This window comes from Ixodes scapularis, unplaced genomic scaffold (genome assembly GCF_016920785.2).
Source record: "Ixodes scapularis isolate PalLabHiFi unplaced genomic scaffold, ASM1692078v2 PGA_scaffold0__279_contigs__length_252992795, whole genome shotgun sequence".
In the NCBI taxonomy this organism is placed as follows: Eukaryota; Metazoa; Arthropoda; class Arachnida; order Ixodida; family Ixodidae; genus Ixodes; species Ixodes scapularis.
The window spans coordinates 250,161,426-250,181,708 of record NW_024609835.1 but is presented as its reverse complement, the minus strand read 5'-3'; the positions used below and the strand labels follow the sequence as shown (position 1 = coordinate 250,181,708).

The 20,283-nt window shown below is 50.2% G+C and overlaps 2 protein-coding genes across 2 annotated transcripts; both read right to left on the bottom strand.

The window, feature by feature from the left end:
• Positions 1 to 9,413: 9,413 nt before the first annotated feature.
• LOC115316125 lies at positions 9,414 to 10,408 on the bottom strand. Its single transcript, XM_040210358.3, has 2 exons — positions 10,400 to 10,408; positions 9,414 to 10,241 (listed from the first exon to the last, which is right to left on the bottom strand). Exons 1-2 carry the CDS (start codon positions 10,406 to 10,408, stop codon positions 9,414 to 9,416), a joined length of 837 nt encoding a protein of 278 aa, XP_040066292.1.
• A 2,535-nt stretch (positions 10,409 to 12,943) lies between these two features.
• LOC120839961 lies at positions 12,944 to 14,406 on the bottom strand (the record flags this gene model as incomplete). The annotated part of the gene is made up of 1 exon (XM_040210377.3): positions 12,944 to 14,406. A coding segment is annotated over exon 1 (1,323 nt), but the record flags the coding sequence as incomplete, so codon positions are not given.
• Between the last annotated feature and the right edge of the window lie 5,877 nt (positions 14,407 to 20,283).

Genomic DNA, 20,283 nt, shown 5'->3' with positions numbered 1-20,283 from the left:
AATTAAGTTTGCGAGTTCAAAACAGAAAAGAAAGCGCGAACGAAGTTGGGGCACAGCAGACACCCAACACCGGCCAAGCCTCTCATCCGGGACTTTCACTCTTTCTACACAATCAGAAAGGGGGAAAGCGCCGGTAGCCCTTTCCCCTTTTTACTCTCGTCCTCTTTCAGTAAAACGGTCTATAGCTACAGACTAGTAGAAAAGTAAGCGCGTGTTTAAATGGCGCATATCGCCGGCGTTCAGGTTGTCTTCGTTCGCTGGCCGTTTCAGTAGCCGATTTGTACCCGGAAAGCCGCAAAATTTGCGTACACACGAGATATGAGTGGATACGTCGAAACGTCGCGTACAACTTTGCTCGCAATAAGGAGGTGAGCGGGACGTCGGGTAGGGTCGGGTCGGTGTGGAGCAATCCGTCGTCGCTCACGGCAAACGGGCTTTTTCAATAAAGTTCATGTCTGTGGTCGCGAAAAGATTCCTCCTGTGGAAATAACCGGTGTCGGTGACAATGAAACTGGCATGAGGCCTCGGCGATCGGCTGAACCGCCACGCGAACGGACCTGCTCGATGGAGAAACACGCTGCTGGATGCAGTCGATGGTCGCTCCAACTGTCGCGTAATCGCCGTAATGGATACGGCGTCGGCGCTTGGGGGTGAATGCCTGCGGTAGTTTAGCGCGTATGGACGATTACGAACGAACACGTGCAAACTACACTTTCGCTGCGGCGAAAAGCTGTGTAAAGCGCTGGGCCTCGCTCGTAGAACTTGTCTTACGTCAAACGGCCGCCATTGTAAAAAAACACCCCTAGACGTGTGATCGCAGAACGAAGTACACGTTCAAAGATGTTCATTTTACACGAGACCTCGGGTGCAAACGAAATACACCGAACCTCGCGTGTAAAAAGAACACGATTTGGGGAGTCCGCCCTGGGACAACGGTTTACACGTCCAGGGGTGTACTTTTTCGCTGTGTGTAGCGAAGCACTATCACGGGTGTACGCAAAACAAGGCATTCACGTGGCTCACAAACCGGTATCCACTCTCGGACGATTCATGCCAAGACCAAAGGATCGACCCCCGAAGGAAAAAGCACCGGGAATTTGTAGTAATTAAAAGAAAATCATCGTCGCCAAAATGTAGTAATTAAAAGAAAATGCGGACACCCGAGAAAATAAAGAAGAGCAGTGCCTGCGTGGGCCTGCGGAAAAACGAGGAGTCTCACATGCCGAAGAGCTGACCGGCGGGCCGGGCGCGGGAGCCCCGGACGGAGAGAGAGAGACGTCCGACGCGGTCGGTGGTTGAAGCGTAACTGTTTATTTAACGGTCAACAACGTGGGGTTGAGCGCCACGGGGACGCAACCCTGATAACACGGGCGCAATGGTGGTACAGTGGCGCCATCTAGGTAGTGTGGCGAGAAATACTTAAATGAAAAAATTGAAATACTACAGAATTGTTTACAGGATCCCCTGCTTAAAATGTCCTGCATCTTATATCGGCGAAACAAAGAACTTTATGGAAAGTTTGTAGTGGAACACGACACGCAGGGTCCGAGAACCGGTGACGATGTAGAAGCAACTCGCTCCCGGCGGCTTTATTTATAACCCACTTAACAAATACGTGGCGCCCTCTAGGTAAGTGACGCTACTGTACATCTCTCCTTCTAACAAAGACCCAAGATACCGGTGACGTCTAAAACGTAAAACCCTAAAACCATCACCTCTTCCCAACACCACCACAACAATACCACAACAACACCACAACGTTGGAAAGTGTACATCTCCTCTCGTAGCACAGACCGTAGTTAGGTTGAGTCTTTTAGGGCGGACTATCGCCCGACGATATCGAGACCTCTGAACTGCTTCAGACTCAGGATCCAAGGGTCTCTGACTGACGACGTCAGGGGTTGCTGGACGGCTGAGAGTCCGCTGCTGCAGACCAAGAGGTCCATAAGCAAGTGACTCGTTCGACTCCCGTAGATCAGGAGGTTCTGGAACAGGCGCCACTGGAGGCTTGTACAGCACCAGATGCTTCCGGTTCCGCTGCAGAACTCCTCGGGGTGTCTCCACCACATAAGAACGTGGTCGCTGCGCTTCGCTCAGAATTTTGGCACCGCACTGGACGTCCGTGACCCAGACGTCCTCACCTGTAGCGAGCGGACGCTGCAGTTCTTTCGCCGCATGTCGACGATGGAAGTCGGTGGCCTGCCGACGCTTATCTGCCTTGTCCTTGTTGAGGAAGACCTCCGTCGATGGCCACTCGGGTCTCAGCTTCTCTGACGGCTTCGGTAAGCTGGTCCACAGCCGTCGTCCCATCAACAGCTGTGCGTGGCTGAACCCGGATGGCCCAGGAGTGTTTCTGAAGACCAGTAACGCCAGAAAAGGGTCGTCGTTCTTGGAGAAGAGGCCCTTGATCATGGGCGTACCAACCGGGAAGGAAAGGGGGGCGCTTGTCCCCCCAGTTCTCAGAGTAAGGGGGGGGGGGGGGGGGCATAACATGTGTTTTGCCCCCCCTGAAACAGCCGCCACTGGGCAAGGCAAACACTGGCCGGCGGCGCCCAAGGAATACCAAGGACACCGCCCTCCGACACGCGGGGCATATTTTAACGCGCAGGTGATACAAACCCTAGCAACGGTGCTCACGCCGTATTGGCTGGTTCGTGGAGATAAGAGCTGCCGCCGTCAACATAGACAGCGGTTACAATGCGAGTTTCCGAAACGGAAGCATAACTTAGTGGTAAGATGTCTGCCTCATACGTATTAGACCCGGGTTCTATCCATGGTGTGGGCTTACTTCTTTTATGTTTTTTCCTCGAACATTTTGTTTTGTCCTGGCATTTGGCGATATTTACGACATTTCTTCTTTACTATTAACACTGAAAAAATAAAGAGCGTTGTTAATGAAACATCGCTGAACTAAATCGTATGGGACTCTATTTACGGAGGTGCATGGGGGACAGCTGGGCTCAGGTTGCCGGCTGGACGCCGCAAAGCGGCGTGTACGGGGGGTTAAGTGGGTTGATAGTTTTGTTATTAACAGCCGCACACTGTCGCCTCCAAGCGGCGTGAACGTAGGCGAGGGAGTGGGTTAACGCGCTTAGAGTGATACACGCGCCATCCGACACCGAAATTTAATTTCCCGCGCGTTGCCGAGCAGCCAATCCGTCGTGAGCGTCGTTGCTAGGGGGTCTATCGCCTGCGCCGTAAAAGGAGCCACTGACCAAAGCGCCCGGTGCGCATACATAATTTGCTCTCTCCTCCCCCCCACCCCCCTCCCAACCTCTTTTACAACGCCTACACACACACACACCGTAAACGTTAGGGATGGACCGAATCTGCCGAACTCACGATCGGCAAAGTTCCGCAAATACCGAAATTTTAAAAGAAAGTTCGGCAAAGATTCGGCAAAAATTTGGCAAATGCCTGCGCACGCGCACGAACGCGACGGGGCCACGGATCGCGAGTGGAGGCCGCGCAGTCGCGCGGTTACCATCGCACAGTTTAGTACAACCAGCGGTTATTGCGAGGTTTGGAGTAGGCGACACGGTAACTTTGCGTTTGTGAGCTTTTGCGAGTGTGGTTCTCTTCAATACTTTCTCCCTCAAGAACAGAAGATCGACCAGAATTTAGTCTACTGCGCAAGCGACAAATGATGCGGTGCATTCTGGAGAGTGTGATTTTCATTTGATCTTTTCATTGATGCAACGAGGTAGTTGAAACATTAGAGAGTTTTAGAATAGGGGGCCCCAACGCTTTGGGGAACACAACGCTTTGGGGTACCCAACGCAACGACACCTCACGCAGCGTGCTTATAGAATAGGGTTTGTGATGACGCAACGCGGCACGCTCGCCTTTTTCGCGTGCAGCTTCATTGTGGACAACGAACTAACTTCTTAACAGTGAAAAATTATGAAAACGTAAAACATTTGCGCTGAAACGACACTTTATTGTGGCTTGCGGTTCAAATAATAGGGACGGTAACACCAGTTGGAACGGCACAGCAAGACCTATCTGCCGACCGTCTCCGAATCAGAAGATTTACTTCTCTGGTCACAAGAAAGTGCACGCCCTCAAATACCAGGCTATCATGTGAGCCAATGGAATTATCTGCGAACTCGACGGGGCCATTCCCCGGTCGCAGGCACGACGCTGGTAGGTGTAGCTTGCTTTTAGCCCATCCTGTAGCTGAAGCAGCACGACAGTTAGAGAGAGTTTTGTAATAGGGGGTCCCAAAGCTTTGGGGCCCCAAAGAAACAGGGGCTCAGCACTGCGTATGAGTAGAACCCAAACTTCGTTTGGGGTTTTGGGTTGGCTCGCGCCCCCAACGTGAAATTCGAGAAATAGCGTGGGGCCCCCAATTGCTTGGGGCCGGGTTGTATCGGCAAACATGGCGGCGCCCTTTCCGCTCGCTTCGGTGCGAATTTGTCGTGGTCGCTGCAGTATTAGCCAATTTCATTGCCAATGAATAGTGCAACCGGCTTTCGCTTTGCTTAATCTCGCTCAAGTCACAAAGAATGAGCGGTGGGCTCGCCCCATTTTAAAGATCGTACCTGATTCTGGCCGTTCTTAAGCCTAAACATACCTCGTAACTGTTGACATGGCGACGTATTGCTACTCCGTGGCTAAAAGCTCGTTCACGCAAACCTTTTCTTTATTTTTTTTTTATTTTTTTTTTTTTTTACGTTACGTTACGAAAAGTCACCGGGAAATCTGTGCTTCGTATTGAACTGTGCCAGCAGCAGGTCGATCCGGTCGAGGATGGCCCGCGTTGAGAATTCTCTTCCGATTGTTTCGGAGACCCTTTCGGCAATTGAAGTCCATCTCCTGGAATCCTGGAATGGGTTAGTGGCGTACACTTCGCGTAGCACATAAATGTCATCGTCGATCGAGAAGCGAACGCGCGCGGGAGCCTTCTCTTCCGCCATTTTCTTCTGACCTTAGATCGGCCTAAACTCGTTCGGCCACCCCGCTTTGGGTGTAGCCGAAACAATCCAATCCGAAGCGCTCGAATAGGGCGCTTGTTCTCGTAGTAACATAGAGAGTTGAGCTAGTTGGTACTTAGGAGACATACCTAAAACAGCGCACAAGCACAGGAGGAGGATAACAAAACACAGGTAGGGGCGCTGACTCCCAACTTATGTATTGTGAAAAAAAGAGAAAGAGAAAGCTTTAGATATGAAGTCCACGTCACCCACGTTGTTGTTTTTCTTTCCTCTTTTTTCTCATCTTTTTTTCGTCGTGACCTTATAATGTCAGCTTTCTCCTTTTCTACTGCAACTTAGTAATGTACCTGTTCTTATTCTTTCTTCTTTTTACCTTGTGGGTGCGCGTGGGCTTCATGTCTGAAGCTTCCTCTTTCTCTTTCTTTCACAATACATAAGTTGGGAGTCAGCGCTCTTTTCCTGTGTTCTATTTTCTTCCTCCTGTGCTTGCGCGCTGTTTTAGGTATGGCTCGTTCTCGAACTTTTTGGGCGTTCGTGTGCGCTTTGACCATCTGCAGCCGAAGATTTAGGCCTTGAACTATGCCGAGACTGAGACGAACGCGAGCGCGCATACTCTGCGAGCAGCTGCACTATTTAGATCTGAGCTGGAGCGACTTTGAAGCCTTGAGAGAGAGAGAGAGAGAGACATGTTTTTATTTGATGAGGGGTTCACCCGCTATGGAGTTGTGCTCCTGAGACGGGAGGGGAAGGGTTGTGAAGGGTGAGGGGGTGAGGGAGGTTTCATGATCAAGGTAGTGACGTCTTAGATGAGGCTATGTACACCCGACTCCCTGATATACTGTATCAAGGAGTCGAGGATGGCTTTCCTGTGCTGAGGAGTGCCCGTTGGATTGGTCCACTCCTCGAGCGTCGTAGGCTTGTCTACGCCCTGGATCTTGTCCAGAGCATCATTTCTATGATGCTCGAGGCCCTTACAGGCCCAGAGCAGATGCTGCAATGTTGCCTCGGCTCCTTCCGAGCAGCTCGTGCAGGTTGGGTCCATATCTTCTTTCAGTCCAAAAAATACTAGTTTGGATGGTGTAAGTGCAGTATTCGTTCTTATTCTTCGAATCCTGACGGTTTCCCACCGACTGTATCCTACCAGCATATTGCTGTCTGTCGGCGGAAGCTGGCTGCGAAGGTAGGCCTTTCTCTCCAGTTTGGCGAGTTCGGCCCATTCCTCCGGGTCTATTGCTCCCGCCTTCATCTTCTCCCGAGAGGTTGAGCCTGGTGCGGAGCGAGTGCTACAGGCTGTCTCCGCTGCGACTCGGTGTGCCCTCTCGTTCCCGGGTATGCCACTGTGTCCGGGTAGCCACTCGATTGTAAGTATGGTGCCCCTCGTGCGGAGCTCCACTGCCATTTTCTTTATTTGCTTTACCGTGCGACTCTTTGTTCTGCTGCATCGGCACGCACGTATTGATTCTTGTGAGTCCGTAAAATTCGTGCCTTGCCTGGCTGGGTCTGTTTCTTGAGCACGTCTTTCACCGCCGCCAAGATAGCCCTCAGTTCTGCCTCTCTGATAGAAGTCCCTTCGGAAAGTATTTCGGTGCTCTCTTCATTTCTTCGTGGATCGTACCACGACGTAGTCGTGGCGTCCTCTGTCTTGGCGGCGTCCGTGTACCGTAACTCATCTTCTGTCGCGTGCGTTTCGCACCAGCTTGCGTGTAGTCTGGCCGCTCGAGCCCGCTTCCCTTGGTTGAGAGTCTTCGGCATGGGTTTGTGGTCGGTGATGGTGTTATCTTGCCATGGAGGCTGCGGTTCCTCTAGCGGGAGCCTGTCTCGCATGTCGTATCCTAGAATTGCTAGGAGCTTCCGTCCGTGCTCTGTTCTCTCGAGCCGTTGAAATTGGGCAATGTTCTGAACCTCGGCACGCTCTTCGATAGTGTTCATCTGGGCTTCTTTCCTCAGGTCTTCTATAGCTGTGTATTTTGGAAGGCCTGTGACTGCCCTCATCAATTGGTAGTTCAACCTTTCAAGTTGCTTCCAGTGTTGTCTGGTCAGATTGAGCCAGTTGCAGCTGTACAATGCTTTGGGTGTGAGTACTGCCTCCGTTAAGATCCTGAGGGTTTTCTCGTCAGCGCCCCAGGACTTACTTGTGATCTTTCGGATGAGCTTGAGACCTTGTGCCCACCACTTCTGTAGCTCGGGTATCCACCTCGTGGTGCGCGCCGTCTCCTCGAAGGTGACTCCCAGTATCTTGATGTGTGGGCGTCTACTTATTTCCTGTCCATTGATCTCTAGTCGTATCAGGTCGGCTATTCCTTTCCTATGGTCCCTTGGTCTGGCCACAACCATGTACTGTGTTTTATCCGGTGATGGCTCCATCCCAACTTCAGAGAGATATCGAGCGACCTGATCTATACCTTCTTGCATCGTCTGTTCTTGGTCTCCCAAGGAGCCTCCGCGTGTCCAGAGCGTGACATCGTCTGCATATATGGTGAAGCCCAGACCATCGATATTCCGAAGCCTGGTAGGTAACTCTGCCATCACCATATTGAAGAGTGTCGGTGAGATCACTGCTCCTTGTGGTACACCCCTGCAGTTCGGGGTGTCGGGTCCTTTAGTGTTACCAATCTTCACTTGGAACCTTCTGCCCCGCAGAAAGTCTTGTATGAAGGCCTAGGCATTTTCCTTGGATTCCGCACCTCCTAGCTCCTTTTATGACTGCCCAGTGTGGGACGGCATCGAAGGCCTTCTTAATGTCCAGGGCGACGACGAGGCGTGGGTCTTGCTGATTTTTGTTGGCCATGACGTCCTCGTAGAGGAGCTTGAGGCTGTCCTGGGTTCCCATCGCCTCCCTGAAACCCGTTTGTCTGGGATCAAGCCTGTTGTGAGTTTCCAAGTACCACTGCAGTCTTCGGAGAACAATTTTTTCCATTGTTTTGCAAATGTTCGATGTAAGTGAGACAGGTCTTAGATTCTCTATCCTGTCTTGGAGCTTGCCTGGTTTGGGGATGGGCGTTACCCACGAGAGTTTCCATTGTCTCGGCAGCACTCCGGAGTTCCAAACTTCGTAATACCTATTCAGAAGTTTTTCTTTGGCTTCTTCGGGAAGATTCCTTAGGGCTTGGTACGTAATGCCGTCGGGACCCGGTGCGCTGCCTGTGTTGGCCGTGTATAAGGCTTCCAACAGTTCTCCCATGTTAAGCTGGTCCTCCATCCCAGGTTCTTCTGCTGCCTCAAGAATGTGGGTACTTTCGGATGTTTTGCTAGTCCTCGGCGGTGCTGTGCTAACTTGTGGAAAGAAAAGTTCGCCTGCCCTGACTGCCATTTCTTCTTCGGTTATGTTTAGTCGGAGGGCTAAGTTTTGTGCCGCATTCCTTGCCTTTCGCCTTTTACCGTCCATGCCTCTGTAGGTCCTCCAGGCTTTCCCTAGGCCGGTCTTCTCATTGAAGGATCCGCAGTGTGCCCTCCATCTCGTCCTGCCGAGCTCCTTGGAATACCTGGTGGCTTTGGCTGTGGCTATATTAAGTTTAATTTTTTGCGGTGTCGTTCTAACTTTTTTGTATTTCTGTAGGGCTTGGAGCCGGCTAGCCCAGAGATTTAACAGATGTGTGTCTGGCGTGGGGCTCCCGCGTTTCACCGAGATTTGCGTCTTCGACCCCGTGAGCGCCTCTTGTATGCAGACCTCGATGTCCCTGTCGTTGCCAATATTTTGGGTCACAATCTCTCTGAAGCGATCCCACTTGATGATAGGTCTCATCTCTCGGCCTTTCCTCCCTGCGCAGTGTGGTACCTTCAACTCGATGGGGTAGTGGTCGCTGCCCAACGTGTCCCTCCATGGCTTCCACTCGAGGGTCAGGTTCCCCATGGTCCACGTGAGATCCGGTGTGGTATCATTCTGTCTCTGCTGCTTAGCAAGCCTCGTCTTCACTCCAGTTTCATTTTGAAGCTCCAGGCCTTCCCTTCTCATAGCTTCCAGCAGTTCCCTGCCCTTTTTCGTATTTGTTGCGTACCCCCATTTTTTGTGTGGGGCATTGAAGTCCCCGGCCACAATCAGTGGGTCTCCGTCGGCTAATTCAACTAGGCCGCGGATCCAGCTTGCTGTTTCTCCGTCCTCTGGTTTGGCTCTGGGTCTGATGTATACAGAAGCGAGTACCATCTTGAGCCCGCCATGTCTGACTCTCGCTGCGACGACCTCCCTGTCGCTAGAACATAGCACGGAGGTGTCAAGCTGCGCCTGTGGTAGATTCCGAAGAACTCCGATAGCCGCCCATCCCTTCCGAGTCACCGGGTTCCTCTCCCAGGGGCTTGGGACGGTCTCGACGCGTTAAGTAAGCGGTGTCCGGGCTTCTCGTTTCTTGAAGTAATAGAAATTCTGGTGGCGCTTGTCGTTCGAAGCGCAGTTTAAGTTCCGCACTTCTTGCCGTAAACGTGCTGCAGTTCCATTGTACGATGCGGGTCACATCCGTCTTTGTTCGTCCGGTCGTCATTCTTCTAACGTCGTGCATGTCTCAGCTCTGCTATCTCTTTCTTGATTTCGCCTAGTGTCTGGAAGATCATCTTGAAGCCAAGTGATATCTCCTCTCGAAGTTTGTTGTGCTCAGTTTCTGCGTCGAAGGGTGATTTGAGCGGTCGCGTTGCCGGCACCAGAGTTGCCCTCGGTTGGGCCCATTCGGGCATCCAGGCCAGACACTTGCCCTGCTCTTCCTGAATCATTCCTTGCGTTGATCCTTGCTTGGCTTCGACCCTGGGCTGTTCTGCAGGTGGTCTTCGATTGTCCGTGGCTGCCGCGGCATAGCTTTCTCTTGGTTGGTGTTTTGGTGGCTGCTTTCGGAGTTTCGTTTTCTCGGGTATCTTCCTTTTCGGGCAGGCATTACTAGTGGCGACATGATGCCCCTCGCAGTTTCGGCACTTGGGTTCCCTGTTGCATTGTTCCATATCTTCCTCGTGTGTGTAGCCGCAATGGCCGCACCTGCTTTCTTTGATGGGGCATACATCGCTCTTGTGACCGATTCCATGGCAATTGTAACATACGACGGGCCGGGGACGGTACGGCCTCACAGTGAAGATCTCTCTGCTGAACATTACGTTCTTTGGTAGCCTAGTGCCCTCGAACGTGATGACGACCACGTTGCTAGTTTTGCCCATAAGTCTTGCGAAGACGATCTTCGCGGTTCGACATACCAGATCTGGAATGAGTGTTTCTGAGGTTTCAGAGCTGTTGTCTCCATGCAGGTAGATAACCCCGCGCACTTGATTGTGTCCCACTGCCTTGTACGGTTTCAGGGCGTATGAATCTTTGTCTTTCTTCACTTCCGTCACCTGGAGTAGTTTTTCTGTTATCTTTTCGTCCCTGGTGGTTGTATCAGCTGGCTCTCAGCTGACAAGAAAGTCAGTCCGACACTGCTGACTTCGTGAACGCAACAACATCCAAGGTTTATTTGGCATCGCTTATATAGCCGGAAACAGGGGGGCGGTACCTGCGGCATGACTCAGTGCTATAGATGACATAGCATAAGCAGAATGATAAGATTGGCATGCGGTACCATATCGGCATGATACATCCCCCTTTGTTTAGTAAGAAAGACATAAAACAACCTAGGTTAACAAACGACAAGGGGAAACAATGCTAAATAATTTGTTCGAAATGCTGCCCGTACTGCAAGCGCTTGGGTGCAACCGTAGCTCGCGTAGATCTTCTCGGCGCTGGTGGAGCCGCGTTTGGTGTTCCTTGAACAGTTTGAGGAGTTGTCTGCGCACGAGGAGTTTCGTTGGCTCTTCCTTGAGCCCCTGGATGAAGTTGTACTTCCGCTCCGGCGTCTTCAAAGTCACTGGCATCGCTGTCAGCTGACGAGTCGCGATTGAATGTTTCCGGTGTTGCCAGAAGATGCTGACGGTTCCGCCGTAGAGTTCTTCCACTTTCCGTCTCCACGTTGTACGATCTGGGCGCCGCTGTACCCGTGACCTTAGCCTTTGAAGACCAGGTCTTACTCCTCACTCGGACGACTTGTCCTTTATAGAGCGGCTGGAGTCGCTGCCCCGCGGTCTCTGGCTGGCGATGCTTCTTGACGGTGGATGCCGGCTGTAAGCTGAAGTCGGGAAGTCGCGTACGCAGGCGTCTGCCTTGCAGCAGCTCTCCCGGCGCACGGCCGTCCTCTAGAGGGGAAGAACGGTAGCCGAGTAAGCCCAACCAGAAATCTTCACGCGCATCTCCAGTTTTCTTTAGGAGCCTCTTAATAATCTGTACGCCCTTCTCCGCGAGACCGTTGGAACGAGGAAACTCGGGGCTTGAGGTGATGTGCTTAAAATCATATCGGTTGGCAAAGGCGGCAAAGTCCCGGCACGAAAACTGGGGTCCATTATCTGTGCAAACCTCCACCGGAATTCCGTATCTTGAAAAGATGGCACACAGTTTGCCGATAACCGTGCTTGCAGACGTGTCGCCGAGCTTTTCAACTTCTGGAAAGTTGGAGTGTGCATCAAACACTGCGAGGTACGCACTTCCGGCGTAATGAAAAAGATCTACACCGACCCTGTACCAGGGATAATCCGGAACTTGACGAAGCAAAAGTGGTTCGCTTGGTTGCTTGTATGCATAAGTTGTACATGCGGCACACTTTCTTACAAGCGACTCAATGTCTGAATTTAGGCCTGGCCAGAAAACTAGACGTCGTGCCCTAGCCTTGCACTTGTTTAAGCCCAGATGGCCTTCGTGAATCCGTCCGAGCATTTCCGGTCGTAGTTTCTTGGGAACGACAACTTTGCACCCTTTCAACAAAATTCCTTCCACTACGGAAAGGTCCGAAGCGAACGGTTTAAGTTCCCCTTCGACGGCTTTATTGCTGGATATGTTTTCGACAACCTTTTGCAACTCTGGATCCTTGCGGGTTTCTTCAGCGAAACGCAGTTTTGTTGCTTCACTTACTAAGGATGACAGAATGCCGACAGCATGTACCTGAACGTCGATAAAGCCAGCGGTGTCCCCTGACGCAGCAGGCGCCGCCCTTGAGAGCATGTCAGCCAGGACCAATTCTTTGCCTGGAATAAACTGTAGTTTGTAATCGTAAATCATCAGGCGAAGGAAAAAACGTTGCAGTCTTGGTGGCATGTCCCCTATGTCCTTCGATGAAATAGCGATAAGAGGTTTATGATCAGTTTCTATGAAAACGCGCCGTCCATAGATGAAGTGATGGAATTTTTCACAGCCGTACGTAATTCCCATGGCTTCTTTTTCAATCTGTGAGTAACGACTTTCCGCCTCTGTCATTACCCGGGAGGCATAGGCAATAGGACGCCAGCTACTACCATGACGCTGCAGTATCGCCGATCCGAGGCCATCCTTTGAGGCGTCTGACGTTATCTTTGTTTCTTTTGTGGGGTCAAAAATCGCTAGTAATGGTTCTTTGCCGAGTGCTTCGCAGAGCACAGTCCATTCTTGTGCGTGGTTTTCTGTCCATTCGAAGACAGTGTCCTTACGTATTAAACTTCGTAGAAGCTTTGTTTTCTCGCTGAGCGCAGGTAAATATTTTCCAAAATAGTTTACCACTCCCAACATCCGCTGTACGCCGAGCTTATCGGTTGGTGCTGGCATCTCGCGCAGGCAACTCGCCAACCTATGATTTGGGCGGATTCCGACCTCGCTTATCACGTCCCCCAGGAAGGAAATTTCCTGCACGCCGAACTTGCACTTTGCCAAGTTGAACGTCAAGCCCGCTCGTTCCGCTTCACGGAGAGTGACCTTGAGGCGCTCGTCATGCTCGTGTTTAGAGCTTCCCCACACCAAAATATCGTCTATGTAAACCCTTACTCCTGGTAATGGGTCAAATATCTCGCTCAGAGTTTTCTGGAATACCTCGGGTGCTGACGAGATTCCAAACGGAAGCCTAAGGAAACGGTAGCGACCGAACGGAGTGCCGAACGTACCGATCCTTGACGTAGCTTCGTCCATTGGAATCTGATGATTGTGAAGAAAAAAGATGGCTGCCATCTTTTTTCTTCACAATAACAAGAGGGCTTACCCAGTCAGTGGGTTCATCCACTTTCCGGATGATGGTGGCCTTCTCCATGCGCTGCAGTTCTTCCCGCAGGGGCTCTCGCAGTGCCAAGGGCACCCGTCGTGCAGGCTGAACCACTGGCACGGCATCGTCATGTAGTACCATTCGGTACCGTCGCTTTACGCAGCCGGTGCCTTGGAACAGGTGGGCGAATTCTTGGGTCACCGGAACGGCGCTGCCCGTGCTTACAGAGTTCACCGTTCGGGACACCAGTCCCAGGAGCTCACTTGCCTGTAGCCCGAGAATGGCCTGACTTCGTTTAACAATGAAAAAGTCGACGCGACAGTGATGCTGGTTGATCGTAACCTCCTGTGTTGTGACGCCGCAGTGTTTGATGATATTGCCGCTGTACGAGCGCAAGACCGCGTGGCTTGGTCTTAAAAACGGCTTAGGGTGCAGTCTCTTGTACACCGACAGGGGCAACAGGTTGGCTTGGGAGCCGGTGTCTACCTTCAGCGAGACCACTTGCTCCGCTAGCTGGGCCTTGACAATCCAGTCCCGTTCCTTCTCGATGCCACAAACACCCAGGTCCAAGATGTCGAAGCCCTCGTCGTCGTGCTTCACCTCGCTGACTTGTTTGTTGCAAGAAGCTGCGAAGTGGTTGCGCCCCTGACAGGCATAGCAAGTCTTCCCAAAAGCGGGGCATTTCCTCTTTTCGTGCCTCCTGTTGCACTTGAAGCACTGTTCGGTTCTTGAAGCATCTGAGCGGCGCTGGTAGCCTTTTGTGGTTGAGTCCACCTTTTCTTCGTGGGCATACCATGCTTCATTTTGTTTAGCGGAGGCTTCTGCGGCTTTGCAGGTTTGTTCTGCTTTCTGGAGCGTCAAATCCTTTTCCCTAAGCATTTTTTCCCGTAACTTTTTGTTGTTAGTGCCGAAGACGATTTGATCGCGAATCATTGAATCTGAAAGTTGTCCGAAGTTGCAGTACCTTGCTTGTTTCCTGAGGACGCGGATAAACTGCTCCACCGGTTCCGCCTCGTCTTGCGTTCTTGTCCGAAATACGTATCTTTCGTACACCTCGTTCTGCTGGTCCGCGCAGTAGTCCTCGAACTTTGCGACAAGGGTCTTGTAATCCTCCTTGCTTTCACCCTCAGCGAAGACGAAGTTATTGAAGATCTCTAGGGCGTCATCACCGGCGATAGTCAAAAGTGTGGCCGCCTTGGTAGCTTCCGTTCTTGGTTTGTCTGGCGCCGTCGCTTGCAGGTACAGCTCGAACTTCTGTTTGAAGAGCGTCCAGTTCTTCTGAACGTTTCCCGACAGGAGCAAAGGGTCGGGCTGCTTGAGTGGTTCCATGACTGCCTCCTGCTGACGGTTCTGGTGTGGTCGCGTGGGCCACTTCTGACACCATGTATCAGCTGGCTCTCAGCTGACAAGAAAGTCAGTCCGACACTGCTGACTTCGTGAACGCAACAACATCCAAGGTTTATTTGGCATCGCTTATATAGCCGGAAACAGGGGGGCGGTACCTGTGGCATGACTCAGTGCTATAGATGACATAGCATAAGCAGAATGATAAGATTGGCATGCGGTACCATATCGGCATGATACAGTGGTGAGCGCGATAGTATTAGCTCTGGGCTGAATTTGAATCTTGTAGTCTTCGGATTCTGCGATTCCCGCCTCTGCTACGGCTCGCCTAATTTCCCTCGCTGTAAAGTTCTTAACGTTCTCTTTGCAGATGGGCTTGAGAACGACGGTTTGCACGGACGCCTGAGTTTCCTGCGTGTTTTCCGCAGCTGTTATGTCGTCCGATTCTACATTGGTCCACTTCGGACGTTTCCTCCTGCGCTTATTCGCGACTAGGTACTCGATGTCGTCTCCGGCATTCCCTCCCATCATGACAGTACCAGTGCCGTCAGGCTGAACTTTGCTTCCCTTAGCAAAGGGCTTTCCCAAATTTTGAGATTCTTCCAGCGTCGGAAACTCGTGTAAAAAACAAGAGCTCACCTGCTCATTCGCGGCGCCCTGCGGACTTGAGCTTCTGGTTAGGTTCAATGTCCCTTGAGCGTAATTGACTAGAAGTCCAGTTATCAACTTTCCGTTGTCTTCCTTGGCAATTCCCAAATGCATGAGAAGTCCGGTGTCAAGTTGGATATTGATGGTCGTGACGTTGGGCGTGGGCAGCTGCGTCAGATCTGTTGAGGTCTGAGGACCGCCGGTGCCAGAGGTTAGGCTTACCACGGTATCCATGTTCTTAATTTCCAAATTCGCCGAAATTGACCCCTTGGGGTTCAAAATCGCTGGTCGGGGGGTCCCTTGGTGGTCCATGCATTGTCCTCGTTGATTGGAGTTGTGTCCGGGGGGCTAGCACCCCCCAAACAGGATACAGAAATCGCTTTCGGCGGAGCGCAAAAAAGAAAACACGTCTGCCCTCAGCAATTAGAAGAAGACGAATTCCCTTTGAAGCCTTGAAATACTTGTTTTCAAGATGCAGGTATCGTGCCACGAACGAAATCTACTCGGAGCCACGGAGTAGCACGTTGCCATGTCAACGGTTACCGCGTATGTTTAGGCTTAGAAATGGCCACAGTCGGGGACGATCTTTAAAATGGGGCGAGCCCACTGCTCATTCTTTGTGATTTGAGCGAGATAAACCAAAGCGAAAGGCGGTTGCACTATTCATTGGCATTGAAATTGGCTAATACTGCAGCGACCATGACGAATTTGCTCCGAAGCGAGCGGAAAGGTCAGCGCCACGTTTGCCGACGCAACCCAGCCCCAAGCAATTGGGGCCCAAGCGCCAACCCAAAGCCCCAAACAGAGTTTGGGTTCTGCGCATGCGCAGTGGTGAGCCCCTATTTCTTTGGGGCCCCAAAGCTTTGGGGGCCCCTATTCTAAAACTCTCTATTGACTGACAACTGACAATTACGATCAGAGTGCACAGCCCACTACCGTCAAATGGGGCAGAGTCACGAGAGCTTGCCAGAATGTATGAGATGCTGCTAGCATCTTCGTCATAATGTGATACATGGTTTCTTCCTTCTTTTCTTTCCTTTTTATGTACTTTCTGTAGTGTGTATATTCTGTACATTTATTTCTCTGTTTTTTTGTTTTTTTTTTCATATGTGGTGGCGGGCTGACAGCAGACATGTACAAGCTACTCAAAAAAAGTAATTAAGTTAAGTGACTGAGTATTATCCACGAAAGTAATTTGAGTAGAGTAGAAATTACTCAAATAGAAAGTAATTGAGTAAATTACTAATTACCGTAAAAAAGTAGCAAATTACTTTTGAACGATTGGTGTAATCTGAGCTAGTTGGTTACTCATTATGAAAAAAACCAGCTGAACTAAGGAAAAGGTAGAGATAGAAGGAAAGACACCCGATCGCTGGACTACCAACTGTTTTTATATATAAACCTCCTCTTCATCCTCTTCCTCTCCTTCTGCATAATTCACTTCGTTCCCCCCTTTTCCCCTTTGTTTTACGTTTTATTTTACAAGATGTTGACCCCCTCGGAGAAATAGTTTTTCGGTGCGCAACAAGGTGATTGAAGGTGCACTAACACACCCATCTCCTTTTTCTTCTATGGCAGCAGCTTCTAACATCTCCCGCGCGAGCTGGCTTTTGTGGCGTGCTACGATGTTAACTTGCGCGAGCTTCGCCGTGCACTTGCATGCTCGGCAATGCGCAGATAGGTGCCCCGGCGCTGTCAGGTTCTTTAGGTTGGTTGCGTGCTCACGTGTACGCTCGTTGATGCAGCGTCCCGTTTGCCCAATGTAGCAGCGCCCACATGTCAGTGGTATGCTGTAAACAACCTCTTTTTCGCACGAGGCGAATTGTGTCTTGTGCCTGGTGTTACATTGACTGATCTGGTTGGTCGATGACTGGTTGATCTTCCGGCACATTGAATACGCTTTGTTGGGTGCCGAGCACACAACTTGCACGTCTTGTCGCCTGGCGATCTTTTTTAACTTGTGGGTAACCCCATGTATATATGGGACCACCACAAAAGGTTTCCGTGCATGTTTCTTTTTTGCTGTGGGGTCGTCTTTCTTCTTGATGGTGCGAATGATTTTTTCGCAAATGGAGGCCAATAAAGACTCTGGGTAACCGGCGTCCTAAAGTCTTGAAACTTGTGTATTGAAGCTTTGTTGTATTTGGTGGGGGCAAGTCTTTTTGAGGCTGGCCAGAAGGGCCGTGGCGACTATTCCTTGTTTGACGATTTTGGAATGCTGGGACTCGAAGGGAAGAAACCCTTTATTTGAGCGCGCCTGGTACCTCCAACAAACATGATCTTTTTGAAACTCCAGCACCAGGTCAAGGAACCTAATAGTTTTTTTGATGGGAAGCTCATGGGTGAAAGTGAGGCCCATGCAGCTGTTTTGGAAGTATGTCATTATGGAGTCGAGGCATCCATTTTCTTCTTCAATTGCAGTGGAGCATAAAATAAGAAAGTCATCCACATAGCGAAAAATGACTGATATTCGTGGATCTTTTATGACTTTTTGGATAGTTGTTCCACAGGCAGCGAGAAAATTTTCGCATAAAAACGGAGCCACTTGGGATCCGATGCATACCCCACTCTTCTGCACATAGTGATGTTCTTGGTGGGCCACCACCGTTGCGGACAAGTAGAAGCCTAAAAGTTCCAAGAAGGTGCCCAGGCTCATCCCTGCTGCATTTTGAAACGTGGTAAGCCCTTGTTCCTCAATGGTGGTTTGAAGAACACGTAAAAGGTTATCGTGCGGAATTGAGTGGTACATATCCTGTACGTCAATCGAGAACCCAGAAACAATTAGGTTTCCTTGTTCATGAAGAAATGCGATCACGTGCTCTGAGTTAGGTATCCTGAAGGGGTCTTTTACTGGTATTTTGGAGAGTTGCTGGGCAAGGAACCTCGATACGCATGCTTGCCAAGTGTTTCTTTCGGATACAATAGCCCGAAATGGAACACCTTCTTTGTGAGTCTTGGCTGAGAAGAAGACAGATAGTTGGTCATTTTTTGCCCCTTTGATCCTGTTGCTGAGACTAGCTTGTTGGTGTTCGTCTAGCAACTTGAGAATGGCCTTCTTTGCTACTTTTGTCCTTTTCTCTGCTACTGGCATAAAATTCTTGATTATGGCCTGATGGGCTTTTTCTCCATATCTGTCGGACTCAAGAACGACAAATCCTCCCTCCTTATCGGAAATGCATAGCTTTAAATCCCGGCTTCTTAATTCTTGAATTGTAGACCCAAAGCTCACCTTTGGCTTAGCTTGGTGCTGAAGGCTGGAAAATACTTTGATTCCTTCATCAATAATTTGAGAGCTTCTTTCCTGTGGAGCTTTTGCGGCAATTTGCCGTATTATGGCTACCTTGTCTACAGCTTCAAGCTTGGGAGCTATGGCAAACTTTGGTCCTTGTTCCAGCACCTTCCGAGCTTGTTCTGAAATGTGCACATTCCCTATAAGCTGGAGCGGTGTCTTTTGCAGAACCGTCTTGCGTTGCCGGTGTAGTTCCAGATGATGACGCCAAATGGGGAGAAAGTTATTGATTGGAAAATTCGTTGCGGGTCGGAGACTTGACTCGCAGAAAGTCGGTGAGTAGTCGCACTTGGCGCCATTTTTCAGATCGAAGAATCTTGGACACCCGTTGTGCGTGCGCGCACGCACAACGGGTGTCCAAGATTCTTCGATCTGAAAAATGGCGCCAAGTGCGACTACTCACCGACTTTCTGCGAGTCAAGTCTCCGACCCGCAACGAATTTTCCAATCATCTCATCATGACGCAAAACACAACGGAGATCCTCTGGAAGAATAACTTTCTCCCCATTTGGCGTCATCATCTGGAACTACACCGGCAACGCAAGACGGTTCTGCAAAAGACACCGCTCCAGCTTATAGGGGAATGTGCACATTTCAGAACAAGCTCGGAAGGTGCTGGAACAAGGACCAAAGGTCTTGCCATAGCTCCCAAGCTTGAAGCTGTAGACAAGGTAGCCATAATACGGCAAATTGCCGCAAAAAGCTCCACAGGAAAGAAGCTCTCAAATTATTGATGAAGGAATCAAAGTATTTTCCAGCCTTCAGCACCAAGCTAAGCCAAAGGTGAGCTTTGGGTCTACAATTCAAGAATTAAGAAGCCGGGATTTAAAGCTATGCATTTCCGATAAGGAGGGAGGATTTGTCGTTCTTGAGTCCGACAGATATGGAGAAAAAGCCCATCAGGCCATAATCAAGAATTTTATGCCAGTAGCAGAGAAAAGGACAAAAGTAGCAAAGAAGGCCATTCTCAAGTTGCTAGACGAACACCAACAAGCTAGTCTCAGCAACAGGATCAAAGGGGCAAAAAATGACCAACTATCTGTCTTCTTCTCAGCCAAGACTCACAAAGAAGGTGTTCCATTTCGGGCTATTGTATCCGAAAGAAACACTTGGCAAGCATGCGTATCGAGGTTCCTTGCCCAGCAACTCTCCAAAATACCAGTAAAAGACCCCTTCAGGATACCTAACTCAGAGCACGTGATCGCATTTCTTCATGAACAAGGAAACCTAATTGTTTCTGGGTTCTCGATTGACGTACAGGATATGTACTACTCAATTCCGCACGATAACCTTTTACGTGTTCTTCAAACCACCATTGAGGAACAAGGGCTTACCACGTTTCAAAATGCAGCAGGGATGAGCCTGGGCACCTTCTTGGAACTTTTAGGCTTCTACTTGTCCGCAACGGTGGTGGCCCACCAAGAACATCACTATGTGCAGAAGAGTGGGGTATGCATCGGATCCCAAGTGGCTCCGTTTTTATGCGAAATTTTTCTCGCTGCCTGTGGAACAACTATCCAAAAAGTCATAAAAGATCCACGAATATCAGTCATTTTTCGCTATGTGGATGACTTTCTTATTTTATGCTCCACTGCAATTGAAGAAGAAAATGGATGCCTCGACTCCATAATGACATACTTCCAAAACAGCTGCATGGGCCTCACTTTCACCCATGAGCTTCCCATCAAAAAAACTATTAGGTTCCTTGACCTGGTGCTGGAGTTTCAAAAAGATCATGTTTGTTGGAGGTACCAGGCGCGCTCAAATAAAGGGTTTCTTCCCTTCGAGTCCCAGCATTCCAAAATCGTCAAACAAGGAATAGTCGCCACGGCCCTTCTGGCCAGCCTCAAAAAGACTTGCCCCCACCAAATACAACAAAGCTTCAATACACAAGTTTCAAGACTTCAGGACGCCGGTTACCCAGAGTCTTTATTGGCCTCCATTTGCGAAAAAATCATTCGCACCATCAAGAAGAAAGACGACCCCACAGCAAAAAAGAAACATGCACGGAAACCTTTTGTGGTGGTCCCATATATACATGGGGTTACCCACAAGTTAAAAAAGA